We start from the raw sequence: 17,464 nt of genomic DNA, 5'->3' as shown, positions 1-17,464 counted from the left end.
ATTATATGTATATACTGTATATATACAATGTGTGTGTGTGTATGTATGTATGTGTGTGTGTGTGTGTGTGTGTGTGTGTGTGTGTGTGTGTGTGTGTGTGTGTGTGTGTGTGTGTGTGTGTGTGTGTGTGTGTGTGTGTGTGTGTGTGTGTGTGTGTGTGTGTGTGTGTATACAGTATATATATATACTGTGTGTGTGTGTGTGTGTGTGTGTGTGTGTGTGTGTTATTTCTTTGTTTTTACTAAAATACAAGACAGTTTTTAGTTTTGCCTGATTAATGTATATCTACTTCTAATAACAATTTTAAAATACTTTTGATGCATCGTTGGAGGCGTATGTGCAGCGTGTAATTGTAGTGGTTTTAATTCTGTGCTTGCTGTTGATCTGTTGATATATTTTCATGTCTTAGGTGCACGTTCATTTACGGCACTCCCACCATGTATGTTGACATGCTGAACCAGCCGGACCTGGCCAAATACGACCTGTCATCAGTAGATGCAGGTGAGAGGGAGGCTGACGTGCTGCTTCAGACAAGAATTTACATTGAAATTGACATTGAATCAGGATGTTCCAGAGTGTTCTCATAGATAGCATTGTTCATTATGTTGAAAATAGTTATTCTTTCGATTTAACTATTTAATTGTTCTGGGTTGCCTCCTTTGCTTGAAATGGTGACAGTATGTCAACATGTTCTCATGCTTGCTTTAGTTTTAAACTCTAGAGATAATTACAACTTCTCAAACGCACGTTTATTCTGCTGTATTTTAGGCATCATGGCTGGTTCTCCTTGTCCCCCGGAGGTTGTGAAGAATACCATTTCTCTCATGGGAATCAAAGAATTAACAGTGAGTACTGACCCTGACAACTGGGACACACGATTTGACCAGTGTGAATCTTGTTTCTTCTTTTGAGCACACAAAAGCGTGCAGTTCAGCTTTTGTGGCACAGGGGGCGGTAACATCTAACATGCCGTTAGATAGTTTAATTTGATCCTCAGACGGTTTGGCATCTGCATGAATCAATCTGAATGTGTTAAAGCATGGACCGAGGCATAGACTACAGCTTAGTTTTGTAAAAGGTTTATTTTTGGATGTGAGTAAGCATCACTTCCAAAAGTCAAAGGAAATTGCTCAAAGTCTTTGAATGTGTGGAGAGGACACGCCGACCAGGCAAAACCTCTCATATTTGTAACCAAATAAATGTGTTAATGTAAAATGCAATAAAGATGAATAGCATACAAAGCACTGACAGAGAAGGAAAACACCGTTTTTCTTTTAGTGATTCGTCAGCTTCATTTGGTTGATTCATTTTGACTTGTACGACTTCACCGCCATTTGGAATTGATTGCTGCGACCCTGCCGGGATCTTCAAGGATACATTTCCTTATAACCCTGGTGGGCCAAGGGTCCGCTCAGTTACACAGAGAATAAATGACATTTTTTACCAGTGTGCAGGAGTGTGTGAGGCGAGGGGCTGGCGAGAGGGAAAACAAACATGGTCACCTGCCTGAGAGACTGTAGCTGGAAATTTGACAAATTTCTCAATAGCGAGTGGGATGAAAGCTTGAAAGAAGGGTTTATTGTATTTATTTAATTTCCCCCTTTAAAGGGAAGCTGTGTTCACGCTAACCAATGCATGTCTTGTACACGTGCAGAGAAATGACCGTGAGAGTTGACGGACGCTGCAGTTGCGGTCCCAGGCGCTTTCCCGGCATCTTAAAATGTTCATCTGGGTTCGGCTCTGGTGAAGGAGACGGCCGACAAAGACGTTTTTTCATTTCAATTCGTCCTTTGAACGGTTGCATTACCTAACCCAAGTTTCTTCATTTTATTTAACATTTTTTTCTACACAGGAATTCATAGGAGTATAAAAGTTTTATTGAAACTTCCTCTGTCAGTTAAAGCGCTCGCTGTACTTTTGCGGGTGTGGTTGTGCGCGTGTTTACACTGGTGACAACATTCAAACAGATGAAGAGACGGACGTTACGGTCGTTCTCGACGTAGCTTTCCTGCACACGCAGCCGGTCACCTGGACAGGCCTTCAGACGGCGTCTCCTGCGGAAAGACACAAAGAGAGCAGCCAAATCAAACAGCTGGTTTCCCCGAGCAGAGACCCCATAACCCTGGACACCACACTCTGGACCCCAGGGCCAAAACGGGAAAAAAGTTCAGCCGGGGACAGAGGGGCCGGAACACAGAGTTCTGTGGGGAAGGAGGAGTGGAATGGGGGGGAAAAAAAAAAAGAAAGAAAACACCCTGAGAGGCCGACAGCGAACTGGCCCAAAAACCACCTCAAACCTAAGGTGAGGATGTCCAAATCCATTGTCCCCCTCAGAATTCCAGCCGCAGCAGTGTAGTAATCTTGGATTAAAACACCCGGCCGCAAAGTTGAAATATGCACCGCAGGAATTTGAGCGTGCTACTTTAATCTCAACCGGAAGGGAGAACAAAGCACAGTGAGTTCAGGAGTCAAAAATGCAGATGAAAGTGATTTGAAAGGGGGGGGGGGGGGGGATCACCAGAATTAGCTTTGAGATTAGAATTTGTTTTTTTCTTTTTTTAATCTTTTAAAACAGATGGTTTCAGCATCGGGTACCGGCTCAATGGCGTGCGCCCTTCCTGGCTCTCTTCTGCTTGGCCCTGCAGCCGCTGAAAGCGGAGCTGTCTCGGACTTGCTTTCCTCTGTGCTGGGGCGGGGACGCACACAGCGCATCCGGTCGAACGCGGCTCGAGTCCATCCACCTGTGCAAGGAGATGGGGGAAAATAACATTTTCTATTGGATGTATAGAAGTGATATATATCGTTTCCTGGAGGAAAAAATAGAAGGGCTTCAAAGCGGTGGCTTGTGGGGCTCGTCGTGTCGCCTCCGCTCCCTTACCTTCTCAGTGGTGCGAGTTGGCACGTGCAGCTCCAGGGGTTGTTGGAGAGGGTGAGGTTGGTGACGGTGCCAAGCTCCAAGCTCTTTGGGAGGGACCGGAGCTTGTTGTTGTCGAGGTGTAGCGACGTGACCGCGGTCACGCCGGTAAAAGCGCCGTCAGAGAACTGAGGGAGTGAAAGCAAAAACACATTTTCACCCGGGAGCACCGACGGGTCATTTAGCAAAAGCAGAGCACGGTAAGGTGTGGTGATCTGTGTCGATGCCTGGAAGGGAGTCAAACACCAGGCAAGCGTAGGTTAGGGTAGATAGGAAACGTTATATACATGGCAATATGTTTTTTAATCATTTAAATGAGTTCATCTACACACGTTATTTCTGCAACTTCAAATGCTTCGTACTTACTTCTGTGTGGGAATTCATTTTTTTATTTTATTTTTAACTGAATCTAATTTTACTTCATGTTTACTTTGCACATACTCTGGCTTGATGCCCCAGAATACTGAGCATGTGTTGCATGTGCTTTGCCGCCAGGACGCCCCTGCACCCTGTCCCTAGTATCTGCCGGGGACAGAAGGCGGGGCGGGATCACCCAGACATGAATGCCCCGTCTCTTCCCCGCTTTCGAATCAGTCCCCTCTGCAACGCTTGATGGTTCCTCCCTTTCCTCTTCCAGCCCGTAGTTCATAAGGATCTGCGAAGCCGCTAAAAGCTTCACAGAGGTGCGAGATGATCTTCGCCGTGGTGAAGTTTGGGGGTCCTTCAGGAGGAAAGCGGAGGGAGGAAATTGCGTCCAAAAACGTGAGGGGGGGGGGGACTCGAGCTTCGGATCAGCTGTCTCGCGGTGGTCTGCAGGAGACGAGGTTGTCGACGGAAATTTCCACCGCTGAAAGGACGGGACGGATGAGCGGGCTCGGCCCCGCCGGAGCGTCGGAGGGGATGGACGGCTTCCAGCGCGGCGAGGTTGTTTTCGCGCTCTTCGGGCCACTCCTCTGCCACTCCTCTGCCAAGAAGGCTCGCAAAAGAGTGCAATTGTCCATTCACCTGGGGGCGATGGCACACTAAAAATACCCCTCTTCATGGGCCGTGGAACACCCTGCCTCTATTTACCTGTCTCCTAACCTCTGCTGACCTGTTTACTAGACCCTCTTGGCGATAGGAGAAAGCGCGCCGAGCTGAAAATAACACTTGTGTAATAATTAGACTGGGACACGCTTGGCATAAGTCCAGCAAATAAAAACAACCTAAAAATACCCACATTTGCCTGGAAGGGGGCTTAATCTCACTTGCCATCCCCCCCCTCTCCCCCATCTCCACCTGGCTCCCATTCAGTCGCAGCATGAAAAGTTTGTTGTTTCAACATTTTTCTCGTCTTGGACGCCTCTAATACCGTGGCGGAGGACGCTCAAATATTTGATTGACCTCAAATATGAGGTCGATATACGCGGCGTATGTACACTCGAGCACGGACGGTGCCTCAGCATAGAGCCCACACTGTATGACTTGAATATAAAGTTGTGAGAGAGTCAGGCAAAAAGAGGCGCATTTCACCGTCCGCTGTGCGGTCTTCCGTCTCGCACCCTTGTGATGTCTGAGAACTCGGGAGGTTTGGAAATGCGGGCTCCACGGTGAGATAGTGAACTTGTTTGTTGCAGGTTGAAAGGGGGGTGGCTATTTATACTCAAAAAAATAAGCGAGGTTTACCCCACGCTGCGAGCGTACAATGAAGCAGCGGGCGGGGGGGACATGCCCGCAGGTTTAAACAGAGTTCATCCAGGAGCGCGACACAGAGCACGCTTGTTGTTTGCCCGGGGGCCGACGGCTGGATGATCGCGTCGTAAGAACTGAATTATGAGCGGTGGGGTGGGGCGGGCGGGGAAGAGGCGGGCATCACAAAGATGGTTTCATTCCTCGCATTACATAAATGTCATTGGTTATGTAAGCCCCGCGTGGAGGCCAGGTCTGTAGGATTAATACGTTTGTCGCCCCAACACCTGCCCCCCACCCCCACCCCACACATTTGCATGACATGGAGACTAGAAAAATGAATTTTGGCTGCCAGGGAAAGGCAAGTTGGCAGCCGATGAGACGGTTTATGTTAAATATGCTGATGACATATGTTCACATGCTTAAACAAATAGGAAAGCCGGAGAAAGACCTTTTCATGAGATCGGCCGGGAACGCCTTTCACCAAAAAATCCCCACATGCACGGAAAGAGCCCCCCTCTCCATCTGAAAACATGTGATCTGCTCCTTTTGACTTATCCCTCAGCCTGTCTCGTGGGGTCAGAGAAGCCCTCTTCCCGACCAGTCGGGCTCGATAGTATAAGAGCTGTTGAAAATATTTTGTGATGAAATTGGCACAACGAGCACTTATATAAATTTGTATAAATGAAATCTCTCTTATATATACCATCCCAAATCATTTGGCAGAGTCTTGGCACCTAACAGTTCACCATGGGGAGCCCCAAGTGATGTCTGGCACTGTCGTGAAATATTATTTGTAGTCTTTTTCCCCAGGCTGCGTTGAATAATGACACTGTAATTGACAGTAAAACACTCACCTTCTCCAGACCCATGTTGTCCAGATGTAGTTTCTCCATGTAGCGTCCAAAGCTCTGGAAGGCGTTGTCTGGAATGTTCCTCATGGGATTCCTGCCCAGCGCCAGCTCCTCCACCACCCGCAGCTTGCTCATGGCGGCGCCGGGATACAGGGACAGCTTGTTCCTGTCCAGGTGCAGTATGGCCAGGTTCTCCACGTCATCCAGAGAGCCCGGCTGCAGCGTGCTCAGCTCGTTCCCGCTCATGTGCAGCCAGCGCAGGTCTTTGGCCCCGGTGAAGGTGCCCGGCCGCAGCTCGTGGAGCTTGTTGTCGTTGAGCTGCAGGATGAAAAGGTTGATCAGGGGAGAGAAGACCCCCCTTGGGAGGTCGCTGATTTGGTTTCCGTCCAGGTAGAGGTAGGTCAGCTCACCGAGGTCTTCAAAGGCGCCGGGCTTGACGACGGTGATCTCGTTGTTGGACAGGTAGAGGTAGACGAGCTTCTTAAGCCCCTTGAATGCCTGGGCTCCCACCTCGCGGATCTGGCAGTGCTGCAGGTGGAGCGAGACGAGCCCCTTGCTCTCGCTGAAGGAGCCTGTGGGGAGGCTGCCCAGGTTGTTCCTCTGCATGTTCAGCAGCCGGGTGGCCTCCGACACCCGCGGGATCTTCTTTAGCCCGACGCTATCGCAGATGACATGCTGGAGGTCGCCGTGGCAGTGGCACTGGTTTGGACACTGACCCGGGGCTCCCTGCGCGGCGGGACTCAGGACCGAGAGACCGACCGCCAGCAGCAGCAAAGCCACGCGACGCATGCTCTTCTGTATCAGTCTGTCCGTCGTCCCGCTGAGCTGGACGGGGGCGAGTCTGGTTGGAAAACGCTGCGAAGAGGAAAAGCTGAGGGCGGCGGAGGGGAAGGCAAGAGGTGAACTGGTGTGTGTGTGTGAGAAAGGCAGAGAGCAAGGAGTGTGTGTGTGTGTGTTTGTGTGTGTGTGTGTGTGTGTGTGTGTGTGTGTGTGTGTGTGTGTGTGTGTGTGTGTGTGTGTGTGTGTGTGTGTGTGTGTGTGTGTGTGTGAGTGAGTGTGTGTGTGTCTGTGGGTGTGTGTGTGTGTGACTGAGAAAAGCAGGGCAGTGCAGAGGATGGCAAGTGAACGGAACACAGCACTATTTATAACATTTATTTGAGGGGGGGAGAAAAAAAAAAACCGAGGAGTGCTCACTGGGATTTCACGTTGAGAGGTTTGCGAGAGGAAGTCATGTCTCTTACTGGGTTTAACCTCAAATAAACAGATGGACAGGTTGGGGATCGTGTGGCCCTCCCTCGCTGCTGTTTGAATGATTTATTTTCCTTATTCCCAGTATTTCATATGTGGCCCGACATTGCTGTGCGCAGCTACAGAACTGATGTCTCAGGCAGATGCTCCGAAAGCCGTGCGGTGAAACGGAATGCTGTGTGCAGAAATACTTGAAGTCTACTGGAAGTTTGGCTCGACTCAAAATGCTCATTTTAATATATTTTGTCTGTGTTTTTATTACGATTAAGAGCTTTCCCAGTGTCGCTCCTTCCAAATCACTGCGTCTGTGACAAACGAGGTGCGGCGAGGTTAGGCTGGAAGCGCTTTCGGTCTTGGACGTCCCTATTGTTGGTCAGTCTGTGGTGTCAGGAAAAGGAGCCACTCCTGTGTTTTAGAACCTGTAATAGTCTCCAGATGGTTTTCTCAAAGTCCATTCAAGTCATAACAATTGGTAACAGTGTTTTTTTTTTTTCTTCTTCTTTCCTCCAAGGAGTGGAAGCTTTAGATGCCAATGTGCAATCCTGTGCTCATTTTTTGTAACCGTTCGTCTAAAAAAAGGGGGTGAGTCCTTTATATAATAGCTTTTTGTGGTCAATCCTGGGATTTGTTCAGGCGTTTGCGGCTATTGAGTTTCACTGGAAGAGGACGGAATGGGCGCGCACGCCAGCCAGTTATTCCAAGGTTATATTCAGGGCCCGTCTCTGTCAGGAATGGCGCATAATAAAAGCTTTGAGTTATTCTGAGGGTCTCGTCCGGCCAGGTGATAACTATGCCGCCGCCGCCGCTCACAATGCACACATTAAAAAGGTGGTATAAAACTGGGTTTAGGGAGACGCAGAGAGCAGCGCCTCGACTCTCCCACGGCCTCGGATACGTTGCGTGCATTGACAGTATGAGCTCTGTGGATCCACCCCGGATAAATGGAATCTCGAGTTTACTCAACAAATCTAGCGTTCGATTGGGAGTGTCGCCTCTTCCACCATTTTTCAAGTGATCCTCCTCACCACCAGCTACCCTCGTCCAGCGGACAGGACCTGGCTTACCATTGTTGAATTTGCACTTTTAAACATTTAGTCATGTTTTTCTCTCCATCTCATCGCTCATCTTTTTTTTTTTTTTTTTTTTTTTCTCCACCTCTTGGGTTTCCTCAATGTTTACCGTCCATTCGATTGGACCCCAGGGATAAAGCAAAACTCAGGTTTCCCTCATTGGTAGGAAAACTTAAGTAGCGGGATTTATGTCCATCTTTCAAGTTGGCTTTTCTCACATAAATACTGTATATAAGTACACATGGAGAGAGAAGAAACTTTTTCTCTAAATATATCCAGTTATATTTTCAAAAAGCTTGACAGTCTCAGAGAAAATATTATAAAATATAGAAAAAAAATGCAGTTAACGCTTTCTATAAAGTTTGCCAAATGCACACAAATAGCTAAAAAAAGCAAAACAAGAACAGTCAAATATATAAAATACACAGAATTTCCACTGCGATCTCATGCACAGGATAGGAGCAGAGCCTATTTCTAATTTGAAACCAGAGTACAAGGTGGTTACAGATTACAGATATTGACAAAAAATAGTGATATTGATTAGGTTTACAAAGATAAACAATAGAGACTGCAAAAAAAAAAGGATGGTGCACTCAAACAAGAAAATAATCATTGTGTTACACCTATTAAATGTTCTCTTTTGAGATGCTCTTGCATTCCTGTAACACATGCACAATGTCGCCCATGACATCTGTAAGAGTGGGGAGGGAGCGGCTCTGTAAATCTATTTTTGTGATTTGTAATTCAGATCCATTTAATTCTGTTTAGAGTTCACATCGATAAATCAGTGGCTACGTGTTATGACTAAATGGTCCACCTACTGCAACAGGTAATAAATAACCTGTTGTGATTTGTTCAGGTAAAAACAGTCATAACCTGCTGCTGAAAGAGCCAGATTTCGCACTCCTGGATGAATATCTAATCCAGTGAAATATTGTTAACATGTCACTTTTTTAAATTATGTTCTCTCATTATACTGTTTTCACACTAAAATTGGATGTTAGCGGGTGTTACCCGGGGAAAGGGGTATCAGATGGGTGAGGTAGGGTTGGGGTTATGTATTAGTCTGCGTTAGGGTTGGGTAAGGGTAGTCTTAGGGTTAGGTCAGGTTAGGGTTAAGCTCGGGTTAAGTTTAGGTGGGGGTTAGTCATGGGTTAGGGTGAGGTAGAGGTAGTGTTAGGGTTAGGTCGGGTTAATGGAAGGGTTGGAGTTAGGTAGGGTTACTGTTTGATTTAGGGTTGGGCTTAGGTCGGGTTAGGGGGGCTAATGTAGATTCATCCAGGACACTCCTATCCTGGATGAATATGTATTCCCATAACATATTGTTAACTTGTCACCTTTTTCCGATTATGTTTTTCTTATTAGATTGGCTATGGGACCACAGAGAACAGCCCTGTGACCTTCTGCGCAGATCCCAAAGACAACATGGAGAGAAAGTCGGAGACTGTGGGGTACCTCATAAACCACATAGAGGTACGCCGGCCATCCCTAGTAGACGTAGTGATGCCTTGTGTGTTTCATCCATCAGACTGAATTATGAACGCTGCCAGTCTTCCCTAACAGCAAATCATACAACAAATCAAGTCCAACTAACATGGACTTTTTATATGTAGCATGTGAACTTTGGACATATTCTAGGTCGTGTGTGTGTGTGTGTGTGTGTGTGTGTGTGTGTGTGTGTGTGTGTGTGTGTGTGTGTGTGTGTGTGTGTGTGTGTGTGTGTGTGTGTGTGTGTGTGTGTGTGTGCGCGTGTGCATTGGCACTTGTCTACACACTCTAACACTTGCATGGAACATATGTGAAATTGTTTGAATAATTCGTCATTTTATAACAGGCCAAAATTGTACACCCCACCACCCGAGAGACTGTGCCCCTGGGGGTGGCAGGGGAGATGATGATCCGAGGCCACTGTGTGATGCTGGGCTACTGGAACGACGAGGAAAAAACCAACGAGTGCATCACGAAGGACCGTTGGTACAAGACCGGGTGTGTTGACCGAACCCCAAATCCCTCTTTTCGTGTCGCTTTGAAGCCGTCTACCGTAGCCCCCTGCAGGGAAACGTGGTCACTGATGTCCCGTGTTGTGGTTCTTGCCGTGTGTGGTGTCCAGTGACATCGCCAGCATGGACGCGTATAGCTACTGCCGAATTGAGGGGAGGATTAAGGACATGGTCATACGAGGGGGAGAGAACGTCTACCCGGCCGAGGTCGAGCAGTTCCTTCACACACACCCCAAGATCAAGGAGGCTCAGGTGACCAGGCCACCACTTTGATATTGTGATTTCAGCACAATTTTATTTATTTATTTATTTATTTTTTAACCAGCAAAAAGGTCAATTCAGTCATTACTTACTTCACTTACTACTTGCTTCATCAGTACCTTTATGGTCTGAGCCACCTTAAAAAAAAATCTTAATTCTTATTGTTCTAAATCTCGTGCTATTCTGGATCTTTTAGACAGTTTTGATATTGATGAACAAAAATATTTCCTTTATTTTTATATTTCGATCAGTGAATGTTTCGATACAACCTGCTCTTCTGTTTTGCAGGTGATTGGTGTGAAGGATCTGCGTCTTGGAGAGGAGATCTGTGCCTGTATTATTCTGAATGAAGGACAGGACTGCACGGAACAAGAAATCAAAGATTACTGCAAGGGCAAGGTGCGGAAAAGCGCCAAGTATTAATCATATTTATCAGTTTGAGCCATTAGAACTTCATGTTGATGTAAACCGATCAGCCACAACATTAAAACCACGGCTTATATTGTGTAGCTCCACCTCGTGCCTCCTGAGACCTCGAAAGGTGTCCTGTGGTATCTGGCAGCAAGACGTTAGCAGCGGACCCTAACCCCATCCACATGATGGAGAAGAAAACGTGGGCGCCCACGACTCTGTCGCCGGTTCACCGCTTGTCCTTCCTTGGACCACATTTGGTCCTTGTCAAAGTCGCTCAGATCCTTACACTTGACCATTTTTCCTGCTTCCAACACATCAACTTCAAGAACTGACTGTTCACTGGCTGAAAAATACCTCCCACCCCTTGACAGGTGCCATTTGAACCAGATGATCAATGTTATTCACTTTACCTGTCAGTGGTTTTAATGTTGTGGCCTAAGAATTGGGACAAAGCAGTTGTAATTTTTAAAATTACAAAGCTAAATTCAGCCATTCAGTCATTGGACTCAGATGTCAGCCATTCTGCATTTCCAATGTTCCAGCCGGAAGGTATTTTAAAATGTTTGTCTCAGATAGATAGATGGATAGATACTTTATTCCTGCCTGAAGGGAAATTGCAATGTCCCAGCAGCTCACATAAATAAACAATCGGCAGTAATAATTACAATAGGAATATAAAAATATAAAAATGAAAAGTGTTCATATCTGGGGATAAAGTGAAATATGCAATAAACTGAACAGTTAACTTTTACACAATAAAATATAAAATATGGCAGGGTAGTGAAAAATAAACTTAGAATTTTAAAAATTTAGGTAATATAAACCTGAAAAAATAACTGTTACACAATAAAAATAAAAAATATGGCAGGATAGTTGAAAGTTAACCTTGTAAAAAAACAACAACATTGTACTATTGTTGTTTCATCCTACATTTTATACTTTTTTCTTTCTTTTGTTGTTTGTCTTTTGTCTTTTGTTTTGTTTCTTTCAGATCGCCCATTTCAAGATTCCTCGCTACGTGCAGTTTGTCAACAGCTACCCGCTCACTGTCACTGGAAAGGTAACTGACCGCACGCAGAGCTCTTCTGAGCCAAACTGATCGAATAGAGACGGTCCCGTTGCAGTCGTCCCTGCATGGAAACCAGATCGATGACACAAAAGGCCGCTCTGCTCGTTGGCGGTGGCGAACAGACGGACAAGCGTGTAAATTGCAACATTAGCGGCTGCTGTAATAGTCCGTGAAGAACAGGGTAGTGGCCGAGTCCGCTACATAAACGTTAGCTCTCCCCTGGGCCTTGTGCTCCTCTTGCGGGACGCTGTTTAAAATCATTTCGGCATGGAACTGTATTTGAACAGGCCTGCCCTAAATGCCCGCAGACAGGAGGGAAAAGGAGCTATTAGCCCGTCTGCACGCACACTCATTCTTTCGTGAGAAATCTACAAGTGCTTGCAGACCTTGCTCATGAGCAGAACGTCCGAGAATACGGAGAAATTGGGGGAAAAGCTCCAGTTTTTTTAAGAGTCTTTGACTGGTATGACAAGTTGATAGTGATGGAAATGAGTGACTAAGGGCGAATGTGATATTTGCAATAGTGAAGAACAATTTTCATTCTAATCTAAAGTCCAAAGGGGATTTATCTTGTGTGTGGACAAACCTGCTCCTAAATACAGTTACAATTCTGAGATTGTATTGTTGTTGGCGTCCGAGAAAACCACCGTGATCTTCTTTGACCCTGGACTTTCACTTGAATCAGACAAATTTATGGGGAATGGAAAAGCAATGTCAGAATGACTTTGAGGGTAAAGAGCAGTAACAAGGACGTTGATGAGATGGACACAGGGATGAATCCTAGCCCCCCCCCCACCCGAAATAAACAATAATGGGATCAAATTGACGTTATACCTTCCCTGCCACACATTTGAATTGTCCTTTCTTGTTGGATTACATGGCGACACTTTGCTTCTCCTCAGATCCAGAAGATCAAGCTACGCGAGCAGACTGAGAAGTTGCTCGGACTGTGAGGAACAGTACGACGGACAGAGAGGAGGAAGTAGATGCTCAATGAGGCCAGTCCAGTTATCACTTTTGCCTAAGTTGGCAAAAAAACGCCCTTTGAAGAAATTTTAGTGATGGTAGGTTATGTTAAACTGTAAAAAGTGCACACTCAGCATTAGTGACTAACAACTCTAATGATGTACTTTTACGTTTTATATAAGGAAAAAAAATGAAGTACTGTACCATGTCCACCCCAAATAAATTTGAGACTACATTATTAAAACCTATACTCAAATAGTGCAATAGTAGTGAAATATATTGAGATTGTCGAACCCACAAGTTATTTTTTGTAATAAACCTGTTTATATAATAAACCTGCCAGTTAAAATGTTAAGAAAACCTATAAAGAGGACACAACTGTGAGACAATAAAATAAATCATCTACCACATTTTTAGTGCAGGCGTGGGTGTTCTTTTTACTGGAAGAATGAAGGAGTTCATTTCTGTTTTATTGATCTGAGTGGTAGGTAGCGATTTAAGCCTTTAAATGCCATTCACACAAACCAAAACCTTCAAGAATTTCCCCTCAAGTCCGACCAGGATACATGTGCTGCCCACCTGACGCTGGGCGGCAGGATCGAGTGTCGTCTAGACCTGAAGGTTTTAGCCCACAAATGGCTATTTAGGGGCCCCGATCAAAACAAACAGGACTTCTGGCTCACATCATTGGCCTCAACATTTTTCATTTTCTGTTTCTCACATTTCATTTTTTTTACTTTTTTTTTTATTCGTATGCTATTCCTCAGGACTGACTTGTCTCATTAGAACAAGAAATAAAAGGTTGAATCAGCTTTTGAGAAGTTACTTTAATCAATAAAAAAATCTTGGTAAATATTGGTGGTGTACTTATCAATGCCAGTATTAATATAACACATAGCTCCAAGCATAGTTGAGATATTTGACTAAGCTGGTCATTTATGTAAGATGGATGTCAGCTACACTGCACAGAACATGGAGCGCTTTGCGTGCAGCAGATTGGAATGTACTCTGGTTAAATTTGAATTAACGGACTTGAAGAGCCAACAGAAGAGTTGGCTCGGTGTTAACCTCACTAACTTCTGAGGCACTGACAACATACACCGATGAGCCACAACATTAAACCCACTGACAGGTGAAGTAAATAACATTGATCATTTCATTACAATGGCACCTGTCAAGGGGTGGGATATACAGTATTAGTCAGCAAGTGAACAGTAAATTGTTGAAGTTGATGTGTTGGAAACAAGAAAAATGGTGTGTAAGAACAGTGCATCTCAGCTTGCTGCGTAGCCGCAGACCAGTCCCCACGCTGACCCCTGTCCACCACTGAAAGCACCTACAATGGGCGCGTGAGTGTTAAAACTGGACCATGGAGCAATGGAAGGTGTCCTGGTCTGATGAATGACTTTAACATCACGTGGATGGTGGGGTGCCTGTGTGTCGTTTACCTGGGGACGAGATGGCACCAGGATGCACTTTGGGAAGAAGGCAAGCTGGTGGAGGCAGTGTGATGCTCTGGGCAATGTTCAATGTTCATATGGATGTCATACCTAAACAGGATAATACACCCAGGAATGGTTTGAGGAACATGACAAAGAGTTCAAGGTGTTGACTTGAGACCTTCAGAGGTCTTGTGGAGTCCATGTCTCGACGGGTCAGAGCTGTTTCGGCGGCATGAGGGGGACCTACACAAGTCAGGTGGTTTTAATGTTGTGGCTGATAGGTGTGTATTCTTAATATTCCGGTATCAATAAATCACTTTCTCGGATAAAAACTACCCTGTCGCCCTCATGTGGTGAGTAATGGTACAGGAGGAAATGGAGGATACAGCTTTTATCCCTTTATATATATATATATTAAAAAAAGGCACCAGTATTTAATTTGCATGTTTAATACATTACACCTAAATTGTAATTTCTCAAAGCAGATCTTTTTAAGATGGCAACAAGTGTCACTCAGAAGCATTTGTCATATTAACCTGGTAATAGTCTTGTTTGTGGATGGTGCATGTCTTTTGTTTACAAACCAAATTGTCTTAACTTTCTGTTTAGACACCTTTATATCAGAATGTTTTACTTTGCATCTAAATATCTTTAATAGTTATTAAAATCATTCATAAAAATAATTTGACAAACATCTGGCAAAGAAAACAATGTTTTGCTCAAATACATCCCCAATTATAAACTCTCACAGAGAGTTGATTCAACCTCTCGTAGAAAGGGTTACAACATGACTTTGTAATGGATTCATATCCTCCAGATGTTGCACTCAGTCTGTGGGCAGAGGGATTCCCAGCGCTGTCTGTTGGCCCTCGTGCATCTGCCGCCCCGCATTGGCAACCTGCTGCTCGGTGCAGCAGTCCTGAAGGAACACGGTGGCGAGGTTGCGCAGACGGGGGCTCTGTGACAGCGAGAAGCGAAGCATGCACTGCAGTATGGCTGCGTCCGTGGTTTCGGAGCGTGAGGAGGCTGTGGTTAGGTTCATGAGGGTGGTTATGGCCGACAGGACGGTCTCCTCCCTACGGCTTGACAGACAGCCTGTGACCAAGGGAATCCCGCCACTCTGCAGGATGATGTCCCGGCACTCCCGGTCCATGCTGAGGTTGCACAATCCCCCTGCGAGCATGAAATATCATAGTGACAACAACTGAGATGCAGTGGAGAACGGTAACACTGAGCAAGTACTTTTGTTACTTTACTTTTTACTTAAGTACAGTGACAACTGGGATCTGTACTTAATTAAGTATATTACGTTTCTAAGACTTTCATCTTTAACCACATTGTCTAACGTCACGTTACTTTTTATTGAATTTTTAAAATCAGGATTTATATTTGATATATAAAAATCCAGGCCAATCAATCTTATGGGCTTAAGTTAACTTAATCTTAAATTCTTAAGGTCTTTGCACTTCTTCCACCACTGATGAAGGATGATTAGGATGGTTGTTGTTGTACTCGGCAGGCAAGATATACAAGGTGTAACATCCCAGAGATATTTTAGGGTGTGTGTTTGTGTCTCACCCATTCCAAACTCCACAAAGTTCTCATTTTCTTCAGTGAGCATGTCCAAGAAGAGATCAGCCACCTGCAGTTGCCTCAGATCTTCCATGTTTTTGGGGTCGTATGCAAAATTGGCCAGGTTAGCCAACACTTGCTCCTTTGCCTCTGCAATATTGAGTTTTTCGTTCGTAATATAAGATGTTAATGGTCATATAATAACAATAGCATCACACACACACACACACACCCACCCACCCACCACACACACACACACACACACACACACACACACACACACACACACACACACACACACACATATATATATATATATATATATATATATATATAAATGAAATGCAAGTCACATGTATGCTAGTCATTTAAACCAGTACCTTACCTACCGTCACTGTCTGTGTCTTGAAATTCAGTGACCAATGTTTGCAAATATTCAAACCGGTCAGAGCGGTCTGACAAAGCCTTCTTGGACATTTTAAGTAAAAATTAATAATAATAAAAAAAGAAATCACTTTTATTAGCGTATATTATACTTTTCCACTGTCGAAGGGGGAGTCACCTCGTTGTTCCGTTAATATAATGTGTCCGTAAAAACGCATGGCAAGAGATAAAGTTCCGCCACCCACAACATTTTTATCTGTCAATACTGCAAAATAGATGCCTTGTTGAAGATCAGATATTTAGACATTAAAAACCACAACATTCAAAACGTATTAAAACAATCACAAGGAAACTGATAAGAGCGGTTCCGTATCGGAGGGAAACGGAAGTGGTGCTACGTGAATTATTGTCCGGCTGAGGGAGGTCATTGCGTGTTTGAAACGTTGAGGTGTGGAACGTTATCGTCGTTGTTTGACGGCAATTTATGTGAATTTTATTTTGGTGCGCGTTTCCCGCAGCGTTCTACTATGAAGCAACACCGGTTGTCCGCTGGAAAGCGTCTCACGAAACCAGTTTTGTTCGGGACGTTGGTCGCGGGACTCGCCGCCGCTTTCTACAACAGGTACGCGCCTCACCTGTATTTAAAACGGCGAAGTTCGTTTTGTATTGGGAGTCGGATTCTGCACCTTGATGTCAGAGTTAAGTAACTTTCTACTTTTAGGGTTTCCAATAACTTCCCATTTCATGTAAAAAATTAAATAAAATAATTTAGCTGATAATTGCAATTCAGTAGTTTTGTAACCAAATAAACAAGGGCCAGCCCAGCCCATGTGATAATATTATTGTCACAGCCCCCAGTTCTGTGAGCAATTACATACAATGCACAGGGAGATTAAATACATCACCGTGGACAACATTTTAAGAAGATCATTTAAATACATATATTTTTTGGAGACACGAGGAAAATGTATTGAGACATTTGAGATAAATGATTGAGGAGTAATTGAAATATTTTCTAGTGTATGAAAGTAAAGAAATGAGACAAAACAGAAATAAAGTCTGTAGGAGTCACTTCACACAACTATGTTGGTTTGTTTACCAAGGTATTACAATTTATGTTGACCTATGAGTATGCAACATAGGCTGCGATGGATGCTGAGCTGATGACGTTGCACTGGACGTTCAGCAAAACGTAATTTAAGCATCTTCTCCCCAGGCGCATGTTCTTTGAGGATGTAGCAGAGATTAGGGCCCAAGAGCGCGTGCGTAATGATGCCAAGTTGGCGGAGGTCCTGGAAAGGCGGCATAAGCAGATGGAGGAGCTGGTCGAGAAGAAGGAGGGAGGCAGCAGGTGAAACCGTGACTCTCTGCCTGTTGGACACTGCACTGGAGCAAATGCTTCCCCTGCTGAGGAGAACACCCCCAATACCACAGTCTGGACAATTTGGGCGCTCACAAATGTACTTCCAGGTCAGTTTTCACTGCTGTAGATCGAGAATAAATAAAGTGGACCCTAGTGGTTCATGCTGCTGCCACTACTAGCTGTGTAGCCTGAAGTCATTTTTAGGGAACACCCATGGGGCCACAGAATTCATCTAGGGT

General features: G+C 44.9%; 3 protein-coding genes and 1 long non-coding RNA gene across 6 annotated transcripts in view; 2 read left to right on the top strand and 2 right to left on the bottom strand.

The window, feature by feature from the left end:
• Window positions 1-12,874, top strand: part of acsf2 (acyl-CoA synthetase family member 2) — a 32,743-nt gene extending 19,869 nt beyond the window's left edge. Inside the window, exons 9-16 of one of the 2 annotated variants that reach the window (XM_080021162.1) lie at window positions 410-501; window positions 769-845; window positions 9,120-9,227; window positions 9,589-9,728; window positions 9,865-10,006; window positions 10,304-10,414; window positions 11,421-11,489; window positions 12,401-12,874. In XM_080021162.1, the coding sequence (XP_079877288.1) occupies window positions 410-501; window positions 769-845; window positions 9,120-9,227; window positions 9,589-9,728; window positions 9,865-10,006; window positions 10,304-10,414; window positions 11,421-11,489; window positions 12,401-12,451 (790 nt within the window). In that variant the 3' untranslated portion in view covers window positions 12,452-12,874. Of the gene's footprint in view, window positions 1-409; window positions 502-768; window positions 846-9,119; window positions 9,228-9,588; window positions 9,741-9,864; window positions 10,007-10,303; window positions 10,415-11,420; window positions 11,490-12,400 lie in introns of both variants that reach the window. The other variant, XM_080021161.1, reaches the window with a different exon arrangement.
• On the bottom strand, window positions 1,571-6,523 carry chad (chondroadherin). 2 transcript variants are annotated; one of them, XR_013844681.1, is made up of 5 exons: window positions 5,440-6,523; window positions 2,879-3,042; window positions 2,596-2,741; window positions 1,982-2,054; window positions 1,571-1,740 (listed from the first exon to the last, which is right to left on the bottom strand). XR_013844681.1 is itself a non-coding variant. In XM_080021163.1 (4 exons), the coding sequence occupies exons 1-3, from the start codon at window positions 6,223-6,225 to the stop codon at window positions 2,600-2,602; spliced, it is 1,092 nt and encodes a 363-aa protein (XP_079877289.1). In that variant the 5' UTR covers window positions 6,226-6,523; the 3' UTR covers window positions 1,571-2,054; window positions 2,596-2,599. The 2 variants fall into 2 exon arrangements, 1 of the variants encoding a protein (XP_079877289.1); XM_080021163.1 differs by having other exon boundaries at window positions 1,571-2,054.
• A 1,475-nt stretch (window positions 12,875-14,349) lies between the features above and the next one.
• Window positions 14,350-16,035, bottom strand: armc7 (armadillo repeat containing 7). The gene is made up of 3 exons (XM_080021601.1): window positions 15,868-16,035; window positions 15,485-15,628; window positions 14,350-15,079 (listed from the first exon to the last, which is right to left on the bottom strand). The coding sequence occupies exons 1-3, from the start codon at window positions 15,953-15,955 to the stop codon at window positions 14,733-14,735; spliced, it is 579 nt and encodes a 192-aa protein (XP_079877727.1). The 5' UTR covers window positions 15,956-16,035; the 3' UTR covers window positions 14,350-14,732.
• Window positions 16,036-16,284: 249 nt separating this feature from the next.
• Window positions 16,285-17,400, top strand: LOC307245430. Its single transcript, XR_013844676.1, has 2 exons — window positions 16,285-16,484; window positions 17,079-17,400. It is a non-coding gene; the product is annotated as an uncharacterized lncRNA (long non-coding RNA).
• Window positions 17,401-17,464: the final 64 nt, after the last annotated feature.

This window comes from Zeus faber (assembly GCF_960531495.2).
Source record: "Zeus faber genome assembly, chromosome: 20".
Taxonomy (NCBI): Eukaryota; Metazoa; Chordata; class Actinopteri; order Zeiformes; family Zeidae; genus Zeus; species Zeus faber.
Note: the sequence above shows the minus strand (reverse complement) of the source record. Positions and strands in the feature narration are given on the sequence as shown.